This window comes from Pagrus major, chromosome 14 (genome assembly GCF_040436345.1).
Source record: "Pagrus major chromosome 14, Pma_NU_1.0".
Classification (NCBI taxonomy): domain Eukaryota; kingdom Metazoa; phylum Chordata; class Actinopteri; order Spariformes; family Sparidae; genus Pagrus; species Pagrus major.
Window position 1 is genome coordinate 4,863,874 of NC_133228.1, and position 23,270 is coordinate 4,887,143.

The following is a 23,270-nucleotide window of genomic DNA, read 5'->3' on the forward strand; positions in this document are numbered from 1 at the left end:
GTACCAGAGTTTGATTGGCAGGCTTTACCACTACTAAACAAACTGAACTAACAGGCTACAGTACAGTACATACTGTATGTGTGAAGGCACCCTCAGTACCCTCAAGCAATTTCGCACAATTTTCTTTAAGTTGGGCAACTGAGAAGATATAAAATTATAAAAGAATAGTGAAAATCCATGCAGCAGTGTCTGAGATAACCAGACTTTAAGTCCAAAAATCCTGAATCATACATTTCCCATTATACAACTAAATAGTATCTTTCTCTTCCCAAAGTCAATTTATTGATCCCAGAACTAGTTAATTGATTTTAACTTGTACAAATGTCGAGTGATCTCTTTAAGGTTAAAGAAAACGATCTGTTGAGTGATGACTTTAATATTCAAAGAGTCAACTCTGTGAACCCTGGTCTCCAGTGTTCAGCCATGTGCTTTGTGAGTTCCATCACACACCTTCTTATCACCCCCCATGTCCACTCCTCAAAATGTTAATAGTGAATGTAGATCACTATTGAAATTAGTTGCATATTAACCCATTTTGTATCAACACTTGGAATTACATTATCTTTACACACAATTTTGTCACTTTTCTGTGGTTGTTTTCAGCATCCACAACTACAGTAAGCTTCACTGATGTTCACTGGGTGGACATCCTTTAAATATGGCTTCAACTTTACATCTTGAGAAAACATTCTTTGGCATTGCTCCACACTTGTATTCCCTGAAGAGAGAGAGAGAGAAGAAAACACTTTAACCATGAACCTCCAAAAATAAAGTTCGAACAAATGTGAAATCAAATTCATTCAAACACACTCATGTGCTGTTTTGTACCTTTTTGCACATGCTGATTTGCATAACAGCATAGTTAATGAGTGCTTCCCGTAGATCTTTGTCTTTCAGCTCCTTAAAGCGCTGCATGTCCACCCATGCTTTTTCAACATGCTCTCTGCAGTAAAACAGATCAAAAAAGCACACACACAACATTATATTTCTATCAGCTCGGGACAGCTCGTGATATTCTGCTAATAAGTCAAAACCTTTATGTCTGCTTTCACACATAATCTGCCAGCAGTGACTCACTCGCACTCGACAGTTTTCTCCTTGATGGTCTCTTCACCCTCTGCTATCAGCTCCTCCAGCAGCTTCAGTCTGGCCTCCCTCTGCTCAGGTGCCTCTTGGCCAAAAAGCTTGTTGGTCATGCCTTTGAAGGAGAACGTCCGCACGATCTGAGGAAGATATAAACACAGAAATCCGTTAGTTTGGAAGTTATTAACATCTACAGGCCTTCATTTGACATCACAAAATCAGCCATCACTGACCAAGAATAGCAGAGAGAGGAAGAATAAAGGAATATGAGTGTAACAGTAGTGTACCCCTGTAGCCAGCTCCTCACGTTGCTGCTTCTTGGAGATGAGGTCCTGACTGGCCATCTCAAGCTCAAACTGGGTCAGCTCATGCTTTCTGCACACTGCTCTGCCAAAGCAAAGTGTACAACATAATATCAATTTCTGCTCTTATCATCTAATACAAGCTTTCAACACAGCAGAGGAGGAAAGAGATCCAGTGACCACTGATGTGATACAATAACAACAACCAGTTGCCAAAAATAAGTTCATGAATGAGCATTATAATCAGCATTATATCTAAGCATTGTGAGCTTATCAAAGTTTGAATCGGGCTACAACTCATGATTATTTTCATTTTCGATAAATCTGTTGATTATTTTCTCAATTAATTGATTAGTTGTTTGGTCTATAAAGTGTCAGAAATAATGTAAAACATGTTTATCAGTGTTTCCCAAAGCCCAAGACGATGTCCTCAAATGTCTTGTTTTGTCCTCAACCCAAAGATATTCAGTTTACTGTCATAGAGTACAGGAAGAAATAAGAAAATAATCACATTAAGAAGCTGGAATCAGAGAATTTTGACTTTATTTCTTTAAAAAAATACTTCAAAGCCTTGATCAATTATTAAAATAGGTGGTGATCAACTAATAGTTAGTTGACTATCTATATCATAAACACACTATTGTAATATAAGCAGGAGATTTTAATGCGTAGTGATGCCAAGTCAAAGTAACGCAAAAGTGGTGTAATCAATAGTGCATTACTGTACACAGACAGTCATATTGTAAAGTAACGTATTACTCTAAAACAAAAGTAACTGGTAATATGTGATACATTACATTTTTAGAAGTAGCTTGCCAAACACTGTCCATAACACATCCACATCAGGATCACCACACCCAGCATAGCAGTGCAGTTAACCTCTCTGAAACAAGGAGCTTTTATTTTGTTGGCTTTTATAGGGTCAATTAGCAACATAAAGTTTGGTTATATGATCTTAAAAAAGGTGTTAATTACGGGCTGTTTCTGACTCCAACTGGGGACATTATAAAGCTAATGGCACTGATGTGTCATAGGCCTCTAACATATTGTGTGAAGGTGCTGCTAAAGTTGGGTCTTACCTCAGAGCTTCAGCATAGAAGAGATATTCTTTCATTTGGTCTGCATAATGTTCCTCTTCTTCTAAGATATCATCTATTGAAGCAGCATATCTACAGGTGTGTGTCAAAAAAACATTTGTATTGATAAGCAACACAGCTGGTAGTGCAGTAACAATCCTGCTGTATTAATTATATTATATATTAAATACTCACGCGTCCATATGATGACCAGCACTTTGCAGTCCATCTCCCATCTCTTTCTCGATGGCGCTCCACTCACTGTAGTGAACACGTGAGATGCACACACACATTTTCCAAAATAGCAAGGAGAATCTATCACACACACACACACTGCTATGTTGGAGGAAATATAGTCTTAAAAACAGAAATTTCCAAAGAGGTTTGTTTTCCAGTATTGGATATGTAGAGTAGAATTCATTTTTACTGTATTTGTAATAACAATGATGGCCACATTTAAATGGCCCTAAATTCTGGGACTGAATAACATTTTTAAAGGTAGCCCCCCCGTGTCTTTTTTTGTCATTAGGAGACACACTGTGCCATGTTAAAGTTTTTAGTTTTTAGTAGTGTCTGAGGATGGAGGGTGTTGTATGCTGTACAGATGTTGAAGCCCTTCATGGTGAAACTGTGATTTGTGATTCTGAACTTATAATAACTGACTTGATAACGGGACAAACATTCATGAATAATTCATACACAGATACATTATCATGTTCTTGTTCTCAAACCTGAAGACTCTTCCATAGTTCCCATGGACTTTGTAAACACCGTAGAGTCGATCTGCAACCCTCTAGAAGAGACACAGAAAAAAAAGGAAACTCAGAGTTCAAACATTTAAAACTATAGTCAATATTTCTTGATGAATTCAAATTTCCTGTTTAAGGAGCCCAGCAGCTGTCAGTGGTATCTTTTATTTTATTTATAGGCACAAATGAATAATTTGTGCTCTCTAATTAGTGTCAAGTTACTTTAACAGGAGGAACAGATTTGACAAGTTGTTGTGTCAGTGTCATGCTAGCAGCTGTTTGCAGCTGGGTGTTTGGAGTGTCTGTAAATACTGCATCCGTTCTTTCATATTAATATCATTAGGTTATCCCCTGAACACTGTTTTATACAGTTGTGCTGCTGTAACGATACAATATAACACATCTCTCCAGCTTTGGTTGCTTCCACTCTATACACCTACCATTGTGTATAGTTGTTACATTTTGGACAGTGTTCTCTAAAGGAGCCATTTTGCTTTCATTTGGACAGAGATACAACTCTAGATTTAGCCAGTTTAAACATGTTATGTCTCTGTTGATGCCTTTAAAAAGTAACTGAAGACTTGTTTTTTTATGATCTGTTGTTTTGCTTGCTTTGCTTTGCTGCTTGCTTTGCTGGTGTCAGGTGCTATATTAATTAAGTTTGACCCCATCTTTACTGTTTTGGTTCACTCTCACTGCCCTAATAGTGTTGCTGTTTGCTGTAACAGGCAGCTGTTTTCAGAGAAAAAGTCCTAAAAACCATCTGTATATGACCTGCTCAGCAACAAACAGCAGACCGACACAGTTAGAGACTAGCTGGTGAACATACACCGATCAGCCACAACACTACAAACACTTACAGGTGAAGTGAATAACATTGATCAGTTTGTTACCACGCAATGTGCTTCTGGGAAACCTTGGGTCCTGGCATTCATGTGGATGAAACTGTTGACAGGCACCCCCACTCGATCAAGTACAGCCCAATGCTTCATGGTATTGGGATCTGGGGAATTTGTAGGCCAGGTCAACGCCTTGAGCTTTTTGTCACAATTCTTAAGCACATTGCCCAGCTGGGGTGGCCAACGCCATTGGGGAGTGCCTTTGCCATCAGGCTGTGTACTAAGTCTGCAACAGTGTTTGGGTCAGTGGTGTATGTCAAGTGGCATCCACATGAGTTCAAGGACCCACGGTTTTCCTACAGAATATTGAAATGTATTGAGATGATAAATGTTATTTATGTGACCTGTCAATGGTTTTAATATTGTGGCTGACCTGTATAGCAGAGTATTGGGTTTTGTTCACAACTTTTCTCTGCTGCCCTCATGTGGCCAGAAAAATCAGCCATTGTCATTTCAAGATTTAAGGCAAAAGCTATTTTTTAAATTGATTTTAAGCAAGCATGAAAACGTGTGTGTATGTGTGTGTCTGAAAGAGAAAGTCAGGTAGAAAGAGATACTTACTGCTCGTGCTCGCAGTAGCTGAGATGTGTGAGACTGCAGCTCATCGCTGTAGTGTTTCATTTCCATGAAACGTCTGAGTAAGAGAAAATAAAGACACATGTACAGAAGACAGTGATTAAAATGTCTTTACTTATGTTCTACCTAGTTATTTTAAAGTGTATATGTATTCATTCTACCCTCAATTTAGTAATTTCAATTTTTTTTTCTTTATATCTGATGGATCTAGAGATGCAAGGATATCATATCTTTATTCTTTATTTTGATAATCAAAGTAACTTTTCAACCACAAATATCAAACATTTGATGGCTTGGGGTTCTCAAATGTGAGCACTATTTTAGTACAGTTTCTTTTCAAATGGATAATACTAACAAATAACATAACAACATCCATTTACCTACAAACACTTTAAGCTAACATCTCATTGTATCTAGTTATTAGTTAGTAGCTTGGGTAAACATACAGCTCAAGCTTTAAAATATCTCAGTGGTATTATTATTATAATATGATTATTTCTGGCAACATTTTTAATACAACTGAGCTCCTCTTATAGTATGTTAAGGAAACACTAACTTACTTATCCGGATTTCTCACCCTGAAGGTGGCACTGAGAGCTCTCAGCCTGGAATCTGCCTGCAACAGCAGTAACAGGAAGTGGTCAAGCTTTGTGAACACCTAAACATCTTTGTAAGAATCAAGACATAGAAGCTCCACAAATATCCAGTACCTTTGCCTGGAATCCTGTCTCATACACCACTTCCTTCCAGCCGTGTTCCTGCCACACACAGCAGTGAAAAAAGTTCATCAGCCACTGATTTATAAATGATCACTTGAACTATTGGACTGACCAACAGCTGCAGCACGTACCTCAGTGAGGAAGTGGTGGAGGATCTTGTCATTGGAGAGAACTGGATGTGAGGCCACACGAAGCAGGAAGTTCTCCAGCCCGACCCTGCGGCGTTCCACAAAGTCTGGGTCCATGTTGTCAGCCGACAGCTTGTGCCACACAAACTCTGCCTGCATGCAAGAGAACAAACAAACTGCCTGCATTCAGCTTTTCTCCTTACATTTTCTCAGTTTCCTTACTAAAGCTTGATTTAGGCATATGATTTGGTGTATCATTTGTAATACTTACAGTTGAACCATTCTCATCTATTTGGGTTGGTTTAATCTTCTATAAATGGAAATTATTGGAGATAAACCACCACTCCACCTCTAGAAAACCACTGACCTGGCCTGGTTTTGCCTTTTTGAGGCCACGAGGATAAAAAAAGGGCCTCGTATTTCCTAATTTCTGTGTTGCTCTATATATAAACAAACTTGAGAAAATTCCTGGATGCTAATATTTGATTGATTGCAATCAAACTGATAATACCTCTCATTGCTATCATTACTATCAGTACTATCTGGCAGCTGGTTGGTTCCAGTCATATTACATCTTTAAGGATGTATATCCTTAAAGATGTAATATGTAGCAAGGCTACATCCTTTGAGCATCACTGAACAGGGATTGGAAAGCAGAGCCAAACTGGACTCACCCTCTTCTCAGGCAGCGGGGGGACCACGATGTAAGGATAGGTAACTATTAGGTAGTTCCTCAGCAGTTCAAATTCACTGTATCTCCTCCACAGAGAGTCAGGGGCCAGGTTACGACCTTCAGCCACTGCATCCATTGGCCTTTAAAGATGAAGCCACAGGACAACTTTATAATCTCATTTTAACACTGACAAAAGACAGAAGTAAATTCATGCAACACAGAGCTAAAACAAGGAAGTTCAGGGTTCAGCTTAACCCACAGCGCTGCCTGTCAAATGAGTGATAAGGGGAGTGCTGTTCTCACCGTGTTTCGATGAGGTACACGGTGAATGTCTCCTGCATGTTGACTGAGTTTTTACCACTCCTTTTCTCAGCCTCAGCAACACAGATCTCCATCCTGCGAAGGAGCGCTGAGCCCTCCTCCACCATCTGAACCAAAACATCACACAGAACCAAGAACAACCAATGAAACAGCTCTTGGTAACACAGCTGTGCCATTGTTCCCACACGTCTACACATTTTTGTCTGGCTAGGATACAAGCTAACAGCCGCCCATATAAACTAGGACACATTATTAATCAAGCAAACTAATGTTAGCATGAAAATAACTGACTGGCTGCACACTGCATACATACATGACCTCAGTGTGCAGCAGGGAGAAAACAATTCAAATGGCGGTAAACATATGAACTCAATGATGCTGAATGAACGTGTATTAACTTATATTTAGCTAGCTTCTCGACAACATAATGTAAGCTAGCCCTGCCCTGAGCTTTAAACTGTTAGCCAGCGGTCAACAAATACAATGTGAGGTTAACACAGCCTTTACCCGCTGCCAGGCTTGTGCTACGAGCACTTTTACAAAAAGGAATGAGAAGGAGAAGTCACTGTTTTACCGTGTTGTTCAAGCTGTAACTCCCATCTGCAGCCGTGTGGTCTGAGTCGCCGTCCGTCGCCACCGGCTCTTCCTTACCATCCTCCGCCATCCTCCTCTCTACTCCTGATGTTGTTGCTGAGCCAGGACGCATGCGCAAACCCACACATCATCCAGCCACAGTGGTGATGCGTGAAGAGGAAGAGGTGCTGTGATGCTGACTCCCAGCAGCCCCTCAGATCCACTCAGGGAGACAGGGCAGCTGTTACAGGTACCCAGAAGTCACAGGTAAGTAAAAGTAAAGATATGATGTTAAAATATTGTATTGATTAAAGTAAAAGTCACCCATACCAACTGTAGCCAACTCAAGTAAAAGACTAATGGTGTCTGTTAATTTATGTACTTCAGTATCAAAAGTATTTTTCTGGCAATAAATGTATTAGTACATTTAGTACTAAATGTGATTGATTCAGTACTAAATGATACTAATTAAAAGTACAAGTAGGCCTAAATTATATAAATATTTACATGCATGCATACACTGTATAATATGGGTCAGCTGATTATTGGCCTGGTCAATTATCGATCTGATGTTCAGCATTTTTCAGATGGTCAGAATCAGTGTTTGTTTTGTTTTTTTAACCGATTGTGTTTAAAATAAGTACATTTTATTTTTTTATTTTATTTTATTTTTATTTTTAAATGTGCTATTTTGGCTCTGATGCAGCATGCAAAGTAGCCTAGTGACTAAAATGACCAAATAAATGTAGTGAAGTAATAAGTACAATATTGACCTCTGAAATGTAGTGGAGTGGATGTATAAAGTAGCAGAAAATGGGAATACTCACGTAAAGTACAGGTCCTGCAGGATTGTACTTAAAGTCAGGGGCAGCTGGCCAATAGAGGGCGATAGGGTGTCACTTTACTTGAGCCACAAAAAAGGTTACAGAGTTTTGTGCAAGGCTCCTAAAAACATGCCTTTTTTTCAAAATCGCGTGATTCTACATCAGATAAGGGAATCGCTGTTCTTAACTCTTCCTCTGATTAAGTGTAATTTTACATTACATATCACATAAATGTAGGCCTACTTATCATTTGAATGGGGTGAGGTTCATTGCCTCCTTTTCTGTAAAATTAATTATCACCTCCATGGACATGTTTGGATTATATTAATCCCATATCCTCTGTGGTGAGAGCGAGAATACAAGAGGAGGAATATATGGTGGCCTGTTTTGTTCATTTCAAGAAAGCCTTTGATTAGATCAACAGAGACAATATTGTGCTTCACAGGGTTGGGTCACATTACTTTAAAACGTAGTCGGTTACTGGACACAAATTACATGGCAATTTTTGTAATTTCTAGGCTAATTGGTAATCTAATCTGAATACTTTTAGATGACTTCGGGATTACATTCCAAATCAAACATTAAACATATTGCATTTTATACTAATGAAATGGACTCTGGACTGTAGCTGCCATTAGGTTGTTAGCCCTTTGAGCAACGCAGCTGTAATTTGCACTGTCCTGATGCCTGAACAATCAGTGACGACAGTCAGCCCTCTTGCTCATCAGCTCCACTGAGGACTGCAGCGGCTGTGAACAGACTTTTCACGTATGTATTTTCCCGTTTTGGTCTTCTTGAGGTTGTGTGTAACCAAAAAAGTAAGTGTTATGAGTCCTAATGCCTTGCTGTCTTTGGAAACTTGGAGAGATTAGAGATGATTCAGCAAGAGAGATTCAGTACCTATCTCTTTGTTTATAATGCTGTTGCTGTTTTTTTTCTTTGTATGGATGGTTTATGCAGTAAGTAACGCATTGAGTGAGGTGTACAGCCAGTGGCAACATGCAGTGCTAAAATATTCAAGGTGCATGTCACCATTTGTGCTGTAGTGGATAACTGAATTGTAATTGATGTATCAAACTCTCAATTTTATAGTAATGTAATCATTTTATTTCATGCAATGTATGCTAATTCTACCTCAGCCTTATAACCTGGGATTTCAACCCTAACCCTTTTTCTATTTATTTCTATGTTGACACATTTATAGTGGTAGCACTGGTAGTCAAATGTCTTTCTGGTACATATAGAGTGAATGTAAATTCTATGTACAGAGATATATAATGTGGTTTATGCTGACAGGTTTTAATGTACATTATTTGCCTATATCTCGCCACACATAAAACTTTCCTGACTGTACAGTCAGACAAGTCTGGTTAGGTTCTTATTGGACAACCTACAACCAAGTTGATGTTGCTGCTGTCTTTTAAATGGGAGGCCACATGGAGGACTTTGGTCTTGTAACACAAGAGAAGCGCTCACTAAAAATGTTCATCTTCCATTTTCAATGTCCATAAAAGGGAATTAAAACTCCTTTATCATCATTAGTTAAGTCACCATTAATAAAACTGGCAACCTCAGAGGAGTATTTTACTTTGATATTCAGTGGAACATATTGTATTTGACACATTCACATCCATGAAAAAAGTTTGTCATTTTAAAACTGCCATATTTTAAAGTAGTAGTAAAAAATGTAATCGAGTATCCCTGACAATTTAACAATGATACAATTAAACATTTTTTTCAAATGTATTCTGGGATGTTTATGGTTACTTTCTTTTGTAATCAGATTATGTAATCCCGAAACATGTACTTATTAAAATACATTTTTTCAAAAAGCTCTTTGTGGCAATGTATTATGATTGATCATGTGGCATCCTGGTTGTGTTTTCTAGTCTTACCAATTGTTGCAGGCAGTCAAATAAACAAAACAACCAGTTTAAAAATCTTTAATCCTTAGAAGAGTATCATAGTTGTATTGACATAACTTTACATTTAAGTGATAACAGACATTAAATAAATTTACAAATTGAAGGCCAGCCCATATACTCTGATAACACTGACATTACAATAACACTGGTTACCTTGTCTTGATCAGCACACTTTACATCAGTGTTTCGTTTTGGTAGTTTAAGTATTAACAATGACCTTTACAGAGGCTTCATCAAAAATTTCCCAGGAGCCACCTCACATCATCATGGAGGTCTGCTGCTGGCTTTATACATAGAAAATGGAACAGATTATCTTGCAAGAATATATTGGTTAGTAATGTTAGTGACCAGGAAGTAAAGTGACTCGTCTTATTTGATAGTTTTTTTTCAATATATAGAGTTCTATTGTCTGGTCTTTGACATCATCTCAGTTAAAGGACACTTTAGTGTATTATTACTTAAGTTTTATTTTTGTCATTTCTATTGGTTATGAAAATATTCTCACCACAGTGGACAGCAGGGCCGGGCTCCTGCTGTAGCAAAAGCCACATAGGGAACACTGTCAAAAACAAAAACTTGACAGACTTCTGGAGCAATGATAACTTCCCTTTCTGGTGACATTAAATATGTTAAGAATTGAGGCCAACAGACCTTCAATGTGACTGCTAGAAGTTTCATTATGTCACCTAAAAAGCACCCAGGTGGCACCTTAAGATATCACTAAACTGTAAAAGTCAACAGACATGATCAAAAGGTCAAGAGGACAGATAAAGAGAGCCACTTGTGAAGAGACAAATAAATCTTGATGCAATTAACATTATTAGAATGAGGAATGAATGCTTTTTTGAGTATTATTTAAACAAACAGGGAGGTAGGGTTGTATTAAGACAATAAAACTAGACACATTTCTGTGCTGTACATTAAAACAGGTCATAAAACACATCCATGATCCTGAGGAAGTTGCGATGCCATCTTCCAGAGCACGCTTTAAAATATTCATATAATAATACACTTGGTGCTGTGTGGATTGGCTGTCAAATTGGTTCAAATTTTTACCACCCATGGATACACCAGCTCCTTGAAGTGCGAGTGGAAATTTGACCACGTCATTGTTAAAGTGCAGGTCCTAAATAATTCTACTGTTGTGCATGGCTCTGAGGTTCATCCTTTAAGCCGACAAAGAAGCAGACTTGTTGCGGAGAGGATGGGGCGGTGTGAGGGTGATGTTTGGATGAAGAGGAGGTAGAGCTGGGGATCTCCCAGTAACTGCCATGGAGGTCCAGGGAGGAAAGAGCTGGCAGGTTGTCTTTCTGGATGGGATTGTCACGCTCCATAGGTAGAGGCGGTGTACTCAAGCATTTCCTCAGGCACGGCGGTCTGGTCAAAAACAAAGATCAAGAGAGCAAATTCATTCCTTCGATAATTATTGGCCTTAAAAGGTCCATCGTCAAAAGGACTCCTGTTGACTGGCATTTGAGCAAACACCAAAATGCTTCACGCCATGAACTCTAGATACTCCAGATGATTTGGGCCTTACTTACATTTCAAAAAAGTGTCTTAATTTCAGATTGAATCAAAGAGATTGTTTGTTTTATTTGTCTCACAGATTACTCTATGGCATGACATACTGTGTCTAGAGGTTTAAACATAACCATGTGGCCTGCTCAGATGCCAGCTGTGGCTGCCCAAACTTTACACTATAATACCACTGAAAATCCTGTAGTATCATAGAACAATGCAGTATTGTAGGTAACATAGTTTGATGTAATGTTGAGAAAGAATATTCAAGATTTGAGTTGTAACTCTGGGTAATGTTATGTGTCATCACATCAGTCAACAAGGGTTTGAGAGTCTATTAGTGAGTGCCACTATTGCTGCTTGCAGCCATTTCATTGACCCGCAGAGCCAAAGAGACCCCACAGTTCTAGATGCAGCAGTTCCAAACCCACAGTTTTAGATATATGCAGTTGTTTTTTCCCCCCTTCTTCAACTTTCATCATCACAGTAACACAGTAATATTACATTACACCATTGGCTTTAGAGAGTTATATAGTTGGTGAGAGGTGTTGGTGAGAGGTGTTCCCAAAACATGAACATTATTATTAATAATAGAAATCATTGTTGTTATTTCTGCTTCTTTGTTAAATTGCATGTATATGAGTGATAGTTGGCCAAAAACATACTGCACACATGAAAGCAAAATGTCCAATCATTTTATGTAGTATTTTTGTATTAATGCATTAATTTATTCAAACTTGCAATAGATGAATTTTTTGCTTTAACGTATTCCAAAGTAAATACTGATTGCACAGTGTAATGGTCGTAGAAAAATGACACCACCCACATATAAATTGGCCCCCTATAAACCTCACTTTCATTATGCTATTGATGGTAGAACAACTGGAATAAATGTGGAAACTAACTGCAAAAGAAAAAGAACCCTGCTGATGGAGAGGCAAAGGAGGTAACGAGGGAGAGTGATAGAAACCGAGGTAGAATGAGAGTAAACAGACGGGCATTCATTTTATGGAGAGTGCTGGTGTTGTGTCAAAGTCTGTTCCCCAGTTAAAATATGTTTCCCTTTAACACCGGTACTCAAGAAGGTTCAAAACTGTTATTTTTTCCACTAGATCAGTAAGTAACAAAACCTGCCTACTTGTTAATATAATCGGGTGTTTTACTCATTGTTTATTCATAACCCTGGCATCAGGGTTTCTAGGTCAAACTGGGATTCTTATAGTTGTTTTTTTTCCTTGGGACAGTAGCCATGCTGCTAGGCGTAGCGATGTTTATAGTGCCAACAGTCATACAGTTTTACTGTTCCACATTGATACTCAATAAATATGTCAGAAAATTACTCTGATTTCAAGTACTTGAGCACTCGTTAAATGGACATATGTAGTGGATAACAGTATGACTGAACCTGAATATTGTTTGCACTGTATAGAAAATCATTTGTCACCTCTTGGAATTGGCTGGTACTCCTTTCCAGGCCTGTCTGTAAACATCACCCGCCACTCCAGCCAACCAGCTCACATCAGCTGGCACCTCTGGAATCCACTCCACAAACCTGGACAGAGGAGAAATGATTTTGTACGAACAAGCACTATGGTGATGTTTAATACTGAAATGGGCAACTCAGTCATGGAGCTGACTCTTGCCACGAGATGAGTGGAAATGAGTTCTAAGCGCAGAACTCTTATGCTTAAAGTTGAGATTTTGCCATTTTTCGGATCTTTACTCACCTCTGGGCCACTGAGTAGGCTGACTGCACAGGGAGTGTGTATGGCATGAGCATGTAGGAGGCCACTCTCACAGGCAACATCTCAGACACCTTGGCATACAGGCCAGGTTTGTCTTGGCAGGCCTCACAGAACACTGACAAGCACACATATAGAACGTGACCAGTCAACCACATGGCATGTTTACTCCATTATTTACATACCAGTTTAAAGAGGCATGACAAAAACTGTAACCTTAAACCTTTGACCTTTAACTTTAACCTTCACTATGAACTGTGTAGTCCTGGATGACACCTCACCTTTCTTGATGTGCGGAGGTAGAGCAATCTGTTCATCAAGCCACCAGTGCTGTTTACGCAGCAGACGGAGCCTTCGGAGCACCCACTCTTTGGTGGTTTCTGTGTGCTGGCAGCAGCACGCAGGTGGGCTCTCTGGCAGGGAGGGGCCTGACGTCGGACACTCCAGCATCACCAGGTCTGGCACCACAAAACATGACATCAGTGACACAGTTCAAAGGTCAGGCTACAGGCTGATAGGGATGCATCATAACTTGCTCATAACAAGGTAACACAACAGTAAAATACTCACTGTTCTCTTCAAGGAAGCGTAGAGCATCCTTATAACCGCTTTGACACATCTCAGCCAGTACCTGTGGGGAGAGAGACAGCACATCTTATATATGGGGAAACAAAGATCTGTCTTTGTCTGGCATGTTATTGACTTTACATTATTGATCAGTGACATAAATGGGCTGTGTGTTGTTATCACTTGAATTTCCTGTTTTAAAAAAATCAATAATAGCAAACTGGAATGACATCTTTTTATATTTCTGTATTATTTTGTGAAATTGGTGTTAAATTAATACTTGGACCTTTTTTCATCGGCCAGTAAGGCTGCCATTCTCTGTTTATTTTTCTACTTTTCACAATAAAGTTGTACTTAAAAGTTCTTTTTATTTTATTTTTTTTTTTACCTTTTAGGGCTGCCATTCTCCCCCTCAACCTACTATTGTACAGTAAAATATTTTTAAATGATATTTAGAAAAGAAAACCTCAATAATAACAAGAAAAACATACATTTAAGAACATTTTTATTACATTTTCTAATTGACAGTTGATAAGATTGATATCTTTTTCATGTCTGTGTTTAACAAGGAGTGGGGGTCAGGACATGGTTAGCCTAGCTTAGCATAAAAATTGGAGGCAAAGGGCGAGGAGCTTTGTCCAAAGTTAAAAAATACACCTGCTCTCCAAAGCTCACTAATTAATGTATTGTATAACGTTCATTAAACCGTACACAAACAGAAATGCAGCTACTTCTTTCTGTGCCGAGGTCAGCTAAAATACTTACCTCCCGGCTCTAGCTCTATTCTATGGAAGATTTAAGATAGCTACATAAAAACAAATTAAAGTATAGTATAGTATAGTAGTAACAATTTATTCAGTTATTAAAGACAAAAAGCTCACTCGCTGTCCTTTTAACGTTTTATTTTTCATTTGACACAGTATATGCTAACAGATATAACAATGTGTATTTTATTTCAAATCATTTCTTTGGTCGTTTTTTATTTAGGCAATTTAAATCTTCCATACAATGCTGAATGCAAACTTTTACATTTGTATCAAACGTCTCATCTAACTCTGCAAAAAAACCTGAATAAACTCATTTCCGAAAAAATAAAACTATACATTTTAGAAAGTCTGCAAGTACTTACTGCTTTTTAAAGTTTTCATTACCTTTTTGATGGTCATTTTTATTTTTATTTTATATTTTTTATTGTGTATTTTTTTAAACTATATGTATTTATATTCCTATAAGAGCTAATTACTATGTTTCACAATAATTTTAGATAAATTGTTTATTTAGTATTATTTGTGAAATTTGGTTATATCTCATAATCTATGCACCTGCCTTGTTAAGAAATTCATATCCTATCACTGTCATTGTGATAAAGCCATATCACTGTGGTCAATTTGTTGTATTGCATAAGACCAATTCTTAAATAAAAGAGAGCCCTGACATCTTCAGCAGTGCTCACAGCTAATTCACTGGCTGGACAGACCAGCAGATCATGGGACAAAGTACACAGAGGTCTGTGTTGTTTGGTGTTTCCTCCCTCAAGGAATGTGGTGCAAGAACACACATGCTCCTGCCACACAGACATGTACACCCAATTACATAATCATGGTGTCGCATGCACACGTGAGGGAAGCAGTCAGGAGCCAGGCTGTATGAGAACACAGCAAACAACTCTACCCCAACAAGATTAAAGCTCACCTCATTTTAAAGGCTACCTCACAATCATCGCAGCGACAGGAAAAAACAAAAGGAAACAGGGGATAAAGGAGAGTGACAGCAGGTGAAACCAGAAACAGAGGGTAGATCAGACACTACTTCCTTTCAGTGACAGGTAAATGAATAGAGGAAGATTAGGAAGGTAAAGAAGGAAGCAAAAAATGCCATGGAGTGAAGGTTTTCAAAAGACACATCTCAGTGATCTGCATATGAACCATCATTGTACCCTGACCTTCCAGCTCTCATGTGTGCCTTAAAGGGGTGAGGCATACGTATTGAAATAATCAGCAAGCCCCTGCAACGTCGCAGTGTGGAATTACTTTAATTAATCCCATCAAGCTGGGGGATGTTTCCTATCCTACAGTAACATCTGCCAGCCTCTGAGAATTTAGGTCCTTGCTTTGGATGATGTTAGTTTAGCAGATGGTTGTAGATTAAAGTTAATGTTGCCTTCAGATTGAGCAAGACCATGTGGCACATATTGATGACAGGAAATGGGATGAGAGAGGGGGGGTGACATGCAGCAAATGGCCACAGGTCAGACTCGAACCCTGGAGCGCTGCAGTGAGGATAAGGCCTCCATACATGGGCCGCACGCTCACACACCAACTGAGCTACTGGGCCAAATCACATGCTTTTACATTTGTTTAAACTATTAAGATTTTTTTTCAGTTTGGTTATGTTGTTCATAAAGCCTAGTAATGCACGATCCTGGAAGATGTTTAACTGTGTAGCTTTAATGGACTCGAGATAGACACTGTGTTGCTGTGACATGTAGGTAAACATAAATATCAAACTAGGACTCTCAGGATTTCTCAGTATTAAGTGACTGAGATTCAGAAAAAAGTACACCATCTGAAAGAGCAGTATGTCCGCGCTGATGCTGAAGCATTGCCTACCTTGGGTTCTGGTGGAAACAGCGCCCTGCTGAGGCGGTACATGTTCCCCAGGTTCATCTGGATGCTGGTGTTGGTGAAGCGCAGCTCATGGAAGCTGGTGGAGTTGTCGCGGGGACAGATGTCACTCTCTCCAGAGAAGGGAGATATGGTGATGGTATTTTTCAGCTCCGACTGTGGCAGGTTGTCACTGATCCCGCCATCCACGTAACGCTAAATACACAGAAACAGACATATAAAATGTAAGCACCTACTTTTTAATTAAAAATTGATGTAGTTTTAACTTAACTGATACAATATTTGCACCCACTGGACATGCCAATAGTTGTCATCAATACAGAACAGGTCTCACTGAAACAAACTGATATTGTTCTTGGCTGCTGCATCATGATAATGTGGCTAGACTCAAAACAAAGCTTTATTTATACACAAACATTGTGATCACATAATAATCATTCTCTAGTGACCTGCCCCATCATCAGAAGACACAAAACAAAACAAGAACCTGTTTTGCTGCTTACATCTCTTTAAACATCTTTGTATGTGTGAGTTTTTTAAGAGACTTGATACATTTCAAATGTAATGAAATGCACCAGTTCCATATCAAATTTAACCTGTGGGACATTAGAAAATGAAACGAAATGTTCTCATTTAAATGCCATGGACTAAGAATGAACCTTATTCTAATTGCAAGCCTTAAAATCTTATTCAGCTTGGCAGAGACACTGCCAGCTGACTAAACGGATGAAACCGCAGCCTCTGTGTTCTCTCTCTCTCTCTCTCTCTCTCTCTCTCTCTCTCCCTCTCTGTGCCTCTGGAACAGCCAGTCTGACAGAATATAGGTCAGCGATTAAATGGAGGTCAGGGTAATTCAATGTGCGTACAGAGGATAAAAAGATATATTTTGACACGTTTACCTCAACTGGCAAACTTCTTACAGTAATATTGGATGTTTTACATTAGCACTAGAGCATTAACATTTTGTGGACAGTTTGTCCTTGTTGGTGCTGCATCAGCATGATTGCATTGTCATTGTGAACAAGTTAGCATGCTGAGGTTATCATTTAGCTCAAAGAACTGTTAGCATGGCTGTAGACTCTTAAGTCTCTTTGTGAAATGTCCATTTCAGAACAAATCTCAGTCACAATTCATTAAAAAATAAATAACACTGTCAAATATCAATATATGTATCCGCCTCACAAACCCAGTATCAGTTAGTTTTCCCGGGGAATTTTTCAAATGGCTTTTAAAATCTGAATCTAATCTAATCTAATTCAATTTAAACCAATGTAAATATAAACTTCCTGGAAACTTTATTTCCTTATCTATGTAACTTAGTATGGTATTGATTTGTAATTGTGTGAATTAATGAAATAAAAGAGAGCCAATGTCTCCACTGGCTCCATTTATCCTATTATTAGCATCAAATTACACAGTCCTTTCAAAGAATCTTTCTAAGAATCTATAGCACATATCAGTTCTTTTCTAGGAACTAAGGAAACTACAGAGACCCCCCCAATAAAAGAAAAAACGTGTAACACACAGTGATAACACACACTCATGCACATGAGTTAATGAGTCACACAGGGCTCTGAGCAAGCGGTGGTTGAGGCAGCAGAAAGAACACAATGTACAGAATCTACAGGTAACGCGTGCAGACAGACTGCGATGTGTACGTGTATGTACATGTGACATGTAAACAGTTCAACCAGTCTCAACTAGAGCCCATGTATCTCGATACATATCAAATTGTCTTATAAGGGAGCAATGTACACCCCTAGTATATACTGTATATTTTAAAAGAATGTCAGCAAAAAAATATATATATTTGCTTTTATCCAAATTCTTTAACTGACAGTTCAACTGCTTTCAGACAATACTCTTCCTTGCACTTTCATTACATGGTATATCAATTGACCTTTGGTTTTTATACATAACGTCACCTGAATCCAATCTGACTAACTTAGTTATGATCGTGTTTGTATGACCAGGCAACAGAGGGTGGGAAACAGCCCTGATAAGTGCTACCTGTTCAAAGTGGGACAAACAAGGCTGTCAGTCTGAATAAGATCACTGTCAAAGTCCAACGGCAGCTGATAAGTTAAAGTGAAGGCAGCCTTGGTATGAGAGAGTAGGACTTGCAGTTAAAATGATTACCACAGTTCTTCTTCTTATCATGCAAAGGACCGATCGTGATCACTTCTAATGTTAAACAAAATGATCTCATGCATCAGTCTTTCCCTGTTACATTTCCACAGCCCAATTAAAAGTTTTACTGGTATGCTGCTATATAATAGATATGCTTATCTACAGCTATGCCCAAAGGCAAACCAAATGTTCTTCGATTTACAGACTATGACCTCCTTTAATACAACACTTCCACAGTCTTACTCATTAGGATTTCCTGTTCTGCTTTGCTTGTTCTCCATTTTTCTAAAACAAGCGTGCGAGTGAATTCCATTCTTCTTCTCTTTTAAACTTTCCTTTTAGTGACATGCTTGTGAAATACATTTTGCATTCCAGAAGGAGAAACCTAAGCTAAACCCAAATGATAAGCAAGTCAACCAGATACCTACCACTCCTCTGAAGGATGGAGGAATCAGCCCGCAGTAGATGGGAATGAAACAGCTACAGACCAGCGCCTGTGGACGGAGCGCAGGGTTACACCAGAGGAAATCTATGTCATGTCGAGGCCCTAAAGGCGTCTCAAGGTTGAAAAGATGATCATGTGACCACCGTCCCATACCTGGATGAGCTCCTCTTTGGAGCTGAAATCTGACACCAGCACGTTCTCCCCATCAGACACTCTGGTTAGCGAAACACACAGCCGCTCCGAGGCCAGGACATGTGCGTCAGAGGCCAGTTCACGATTCAGGCCAGACTTTATCACCTTGACCAAGTTGAAGGAAGGATGAAGGGGGCCCAGGTTTCTCTTCCTGGCCTCTTTTGCCACCTCGATCACATCTTCACAGCATTTAGCTAAAATAAGAAGGAAAGGTGAGGAGGTTAGAATCAGGTAATGGAACTTTGAGCAGTGAAGATTCCTTGTGATCAATAAACAAGAAAAAACAAAACAACTTCCACAAGTGTCAAGCTGCGACTGGATCAATATTCACTAAAGCTACTAGGAGTCAGTAACCAACAGTGACCTTTGCCAGCACTCTTCCGAGCCCATGCTGATATCACCGCAGCTTTTCAGTGGTCAAGACACATAGGTCGATCTGCAATCTCACATCTCACATGTCAGCCCTGATGATTGCTTATTCATGGAAGAGAAAGTGAAAGGATATGTATGTATGTAGATTGGGTAAAACTTTTTAATGACCATCAATCATAAATGGTCAATTTAAAGTAAATGAATCTTTAGTTAATAGTTAGTTAATATCCTTTACAAGCCATTTATTTAGCAATTGTAAAGGTTTATGAACATCAGTTGCAACTTTACAATGAACAATTAACAATAAGAATAATAATAATAAGAATAATAATAATGCATTTTATTGAAAGGCGCCTTTCAAAGCACTCAAGGACACCTTACAAAACATCTTAACAAACCCTTTATAAAGCATTTCATTGTTTTTTAATAATAAAATAACTATTAACCAAAGTTAATTTTAATTTAACTATAAGTCACCAACACTTTTAAAATAAAATAATTAATAAAACAATTTAATACATGACAAAAAAATCCCAACCAGTTTTAATAGAACTAAAAGAAACTGAAAAAAATAAAACAACAAATCATAAAGTATAATAATAATAATAATAATAATAATAATAATAATAATAATAATAATAATAATAAAGGACTTCCGGTGTCCTCCAGGCTACAGAGCCACAGCGGTATGTCTTACTTATGGATGCCTGGCTTGCGAGCACCGAGGCGGTCAGAGCCCCGGCAGAAGCCCCGTACAGCCTGGTGGCCCGTTTGACGAGGTACGGCGCTTTCTCCAGCAGGCAGCTGGCAACTCCGATGTGGTAAATCCCCAGGAACCCGCACCCGGCGAATGACAGGTTCCAGCCTCCGTTTAGGTCGAACATAGCGGGGTATGCCCCGCCTGGGGAGCCCTGAGAGCAGACAGAGTGCGCGGCGGCTAGTGTGGAAAGCCACTCGGCGGAGAGAGGCACGAAACAGACCGGAGCCCTGAATCAGTGACGGGCTCTGCACAGCTGCTTCTATAGCGCTGGGTCTGTAGAGGGAAGTGCAGGAGGACGGCTGCTGATGACACCTTCAAGTGCTGTTGGAACTATCAGTACTCACACGTGAGCGGGGCTATTGCGTCTGTCGGGAAATGTATTCGGGCTATTAGATTGTATACATTATTTTAAAAACAGTTAACAAAAAGTGTCACTGCAATTATTCTGTTATAAACGCACATGTAGCTACCGTGTGTAGCTAAAAATGTTTTATTGTCCAGTGTTAATATCATATGACAAAGGAATTCCATGAGTTTATTCACTGTATTTGGAGAGCTAGACTATATAATGATAATTTGCACTCTTTCTAAGTGAATCAGAAGGTGAAGCCGCTGGTTGTGCCGCAAGTCGCAAGTTATTTAACAATAGCAAGATTTATGAGGATCCGTAAAGGCAACATATGTTACTGAAAACATGATTGGATTAATGCACGTCCATCAATTCCCTTTTCTACACAACAGCCAATCAACATGGAAGATAGGCTAGCCAACACAGGATGACGTCATGCTCCCTTAAAAAAAGAAAGAAAAAAACAGAAAGTCAAAAACACACAACAGCAGGGCTACATCATACTTGGCTTCTGTTTACAGCTATTTAAAAATGTCTCACGCATTTAACTTTTCTATGGGGATCATAGAAACATCTATAATGGTGACAGACCACACTCTCCTTTTCAGGGAGTTAGGAAAGTTGCCAAGTTTGTTGCCACAGATTGCTTAACCTGATTTAGAGGGATTTTTCCCTATAAGTAACTGGATAGCCACTGGGAAGTCCAGCTATGCCACAACAGTGAAGTCTTAAAAAGATTACACTAATATCACAAAAAAAAAAACATGAAGGAAGTAACAATGAAAATAAGATATATTAGCCAATTGTCTGTTGACCTGGGGGAAGGGTATTATTAAATATTATATTATTACGAATAAGATAAGACAAAATATCTTAATAAGGTCAACTTTTTAGTGCACCATACACCCTAATAAGAGTTATCAAAATTATAGGATAGGATTGTGCATTATTGTGTTCATAACACAAGGATAAGTAGATTATAATACAATATGTTTGTTAACATTTTATTATAGTGACAGTACAAGTAACTCAAGAAGAATTTCCCTAAGAATATATATGTTTGCTGTGTACATTGATGCTAATTGTCCTTAAAGCAACATTATTCAACCTCTTTACCTCAAATTAACAGCTTCAAAATCATTTCGATGGTACAGTGTCTTATATTATGGTAAACTGTGTCTCCGTCACAGCCACTCTGCCCCTCTATCACTTGTTCCTGCACTATGTAACTTCTGTAAGAGGGTAGGGTCATAGTGTTACATAAATGTTAATTTCAAGATAAAAGTTTTCAACACATAACATTGTAATGACGTAATGATTTTAGTTTGAAGTTCAAATCAAATCAAATCAATTTTATTTATATGGCCCAAAACCACAATCACATTGCCTCAGTGGGCTTTACAATCTGTACAGTGAACGACATCCTCTATCCTTAGACCCTCGATTCGAGTGAGGAAAAACTTGCCATATTGCAGTAGTTAGCACCTACATTACGTATGACAAATTGTTAGAGACCTGTGGTTTGTATGTATGACAGTGGTGCTGCACTCAGAAACTGTGGGGGGTGCTAAAGTGCACACAATGACAATATCTACACAATGTTACTTTAACTTAATGCATTGGATGAGTTATAGATGCTTTGAGGGTGAAACCGGGCTTTAATACACTTCTGCATCAGGATTTAATGTATAAAGGTATCTAACTGGTAAACTGTACATGTCATTATCTTGTAGGATAAATTCACACTAAATGAAAATTCTGTCATTATCTACTCACCCTAATGCTGATAGAAAGTCTGGTGGAGATACGTAGTCCACAAAACATTTCTGGAGCTTCACAGCAAAACAGTGTTGCAGCATTCTTCTGAACAGCTGAAGTATGTGGGAAATGGTTTTAAAACGTAAAAACAAAAAAGAAGAAAAAAACAAAACATAAAATGACTTCATAGAGCATGTCAGGTGTCATCCAAGTCTCAGGCAGCTCAGAGATGCCAGCTTGATTTTATATGATGCTATCTACACCATTTTTAAAGCGGAAATCTTCACTGCAGCTGTGAAGGTCAAAGCCCCCATCCATTTCTGTCGTTTAGGAGAATGCTGCAATGTTGTTTTGCTGTGAAGTTTGCAAATGTTATAAAAATGCAGGAAATGTACATTATTGAAAAATAACAGTATAATTAAAATGTGACGCCACCAATTTCTCTCATTAAAGTGTATTTACAGGTCTTGGGGAGTAGTACTACTTCATGTGTGAAAAAAGCAGTATAAAGCCTCTAGTGGCAGAGGAAGCTGCATGTAATCTGATAAATTGCCTCTATTGCTAAATTGCATCGTGGATAATATAGGTACCAGGTTTTTAAAAGGGTGGAAGAATGTGTGGAATAAAAAAGATGATATATCTGGTTCTGCTGTGTTGATTTTGATCATTTGTTCATAAACTGTCCATAATTTTCCCACCAGCTTTCACTAAGGCCTAGCACTCCTCAAGGCCTGTAAACACACTTTAATGTGGAGTATTGTATATATTAAGTGCATTGTGCTGTGCTGCTGGTATTGTTATGCATTAAGCTATTAAAGTAAGTATTGTATGTTTTATTAATTTAAGACAAATAAATAAAAAATGCACATAATTAACACAAGACATCAGTCAAACCTAAAAGCACTCACAAACACTATGAAAGCCTATAGGACTTGCACAGACTGTATTATACCAGCATGATACTG

At 38.6% G+C, this 23,270-nt stretch overlaps 2 protein-coding genes across 2 annotated transcripts; both read right to left on the reverse strand.

Annotated features, from left to right (window-relative positions):
• Positions 1-664: 664 nt before the first annotated feature.
• On the reverse strand, positions 665-7,232 carry LOC141008589 (sorting nexin-4-like). Its single transcript, XM_073481023.1, has 14 exons — positions 7,101-7,232; positions 6,509-6,633; positions 6,207-6,345; positions 5,536-5,685; positions 5,396-5,443; positions 5,246-5,301; positions 4,671-4,743; positions 3,193-3,254; positions 2,657-2,722; positions 2,465-2,554; positions 1,371-1,470; positions 1,078-1,223; positions 829-943; positions 665-718 (listed from the first exon to the last, which is right to left on the reverse strand). Exons 1-14 carry the CDS (start codon positions 7,230-7,232, stop codon positions 671-673), a joined length of 1,350 nt encoding a protein of 449 aa, XP_073337124.1. The 3' UTR covers positions 665-670.
• Positions 7,233-9,852: 2,620 nt separating this feature from the next.
• pnpla3 (patatin-like phospholipase domain containing 3) lies at positions 9,853-20,426 on the reverse strand. Its single transcript, XM_073481121.1, has 9 exons — positions 20,136-20,426; positions 19,028-19,260; positions 18,858-18,923; positions 16,285-16,494; positions 13,679-13,739; positions 13,390-13,566; positions 13,094-13,226; positions 12,811-12,918; positions 9,853-11,225 (listed from the first exon to the last, which is right to left on the reverse strand). The coding sequence occupies exons 1-9, from the start codon at positions 20,320-20,322 to the stop codon at positions 10,985-10,987; spliced, it is 1,416 nt and encodes a 471-aa protein (XP_073337222.1). The 5' UTR covers positions 20,323-20,426; the 3' UTR covers positions 9,853-10,984.
• Between the last annotated feature and the right edge of the window lie 2,844 nt (positions 20,427-23,270).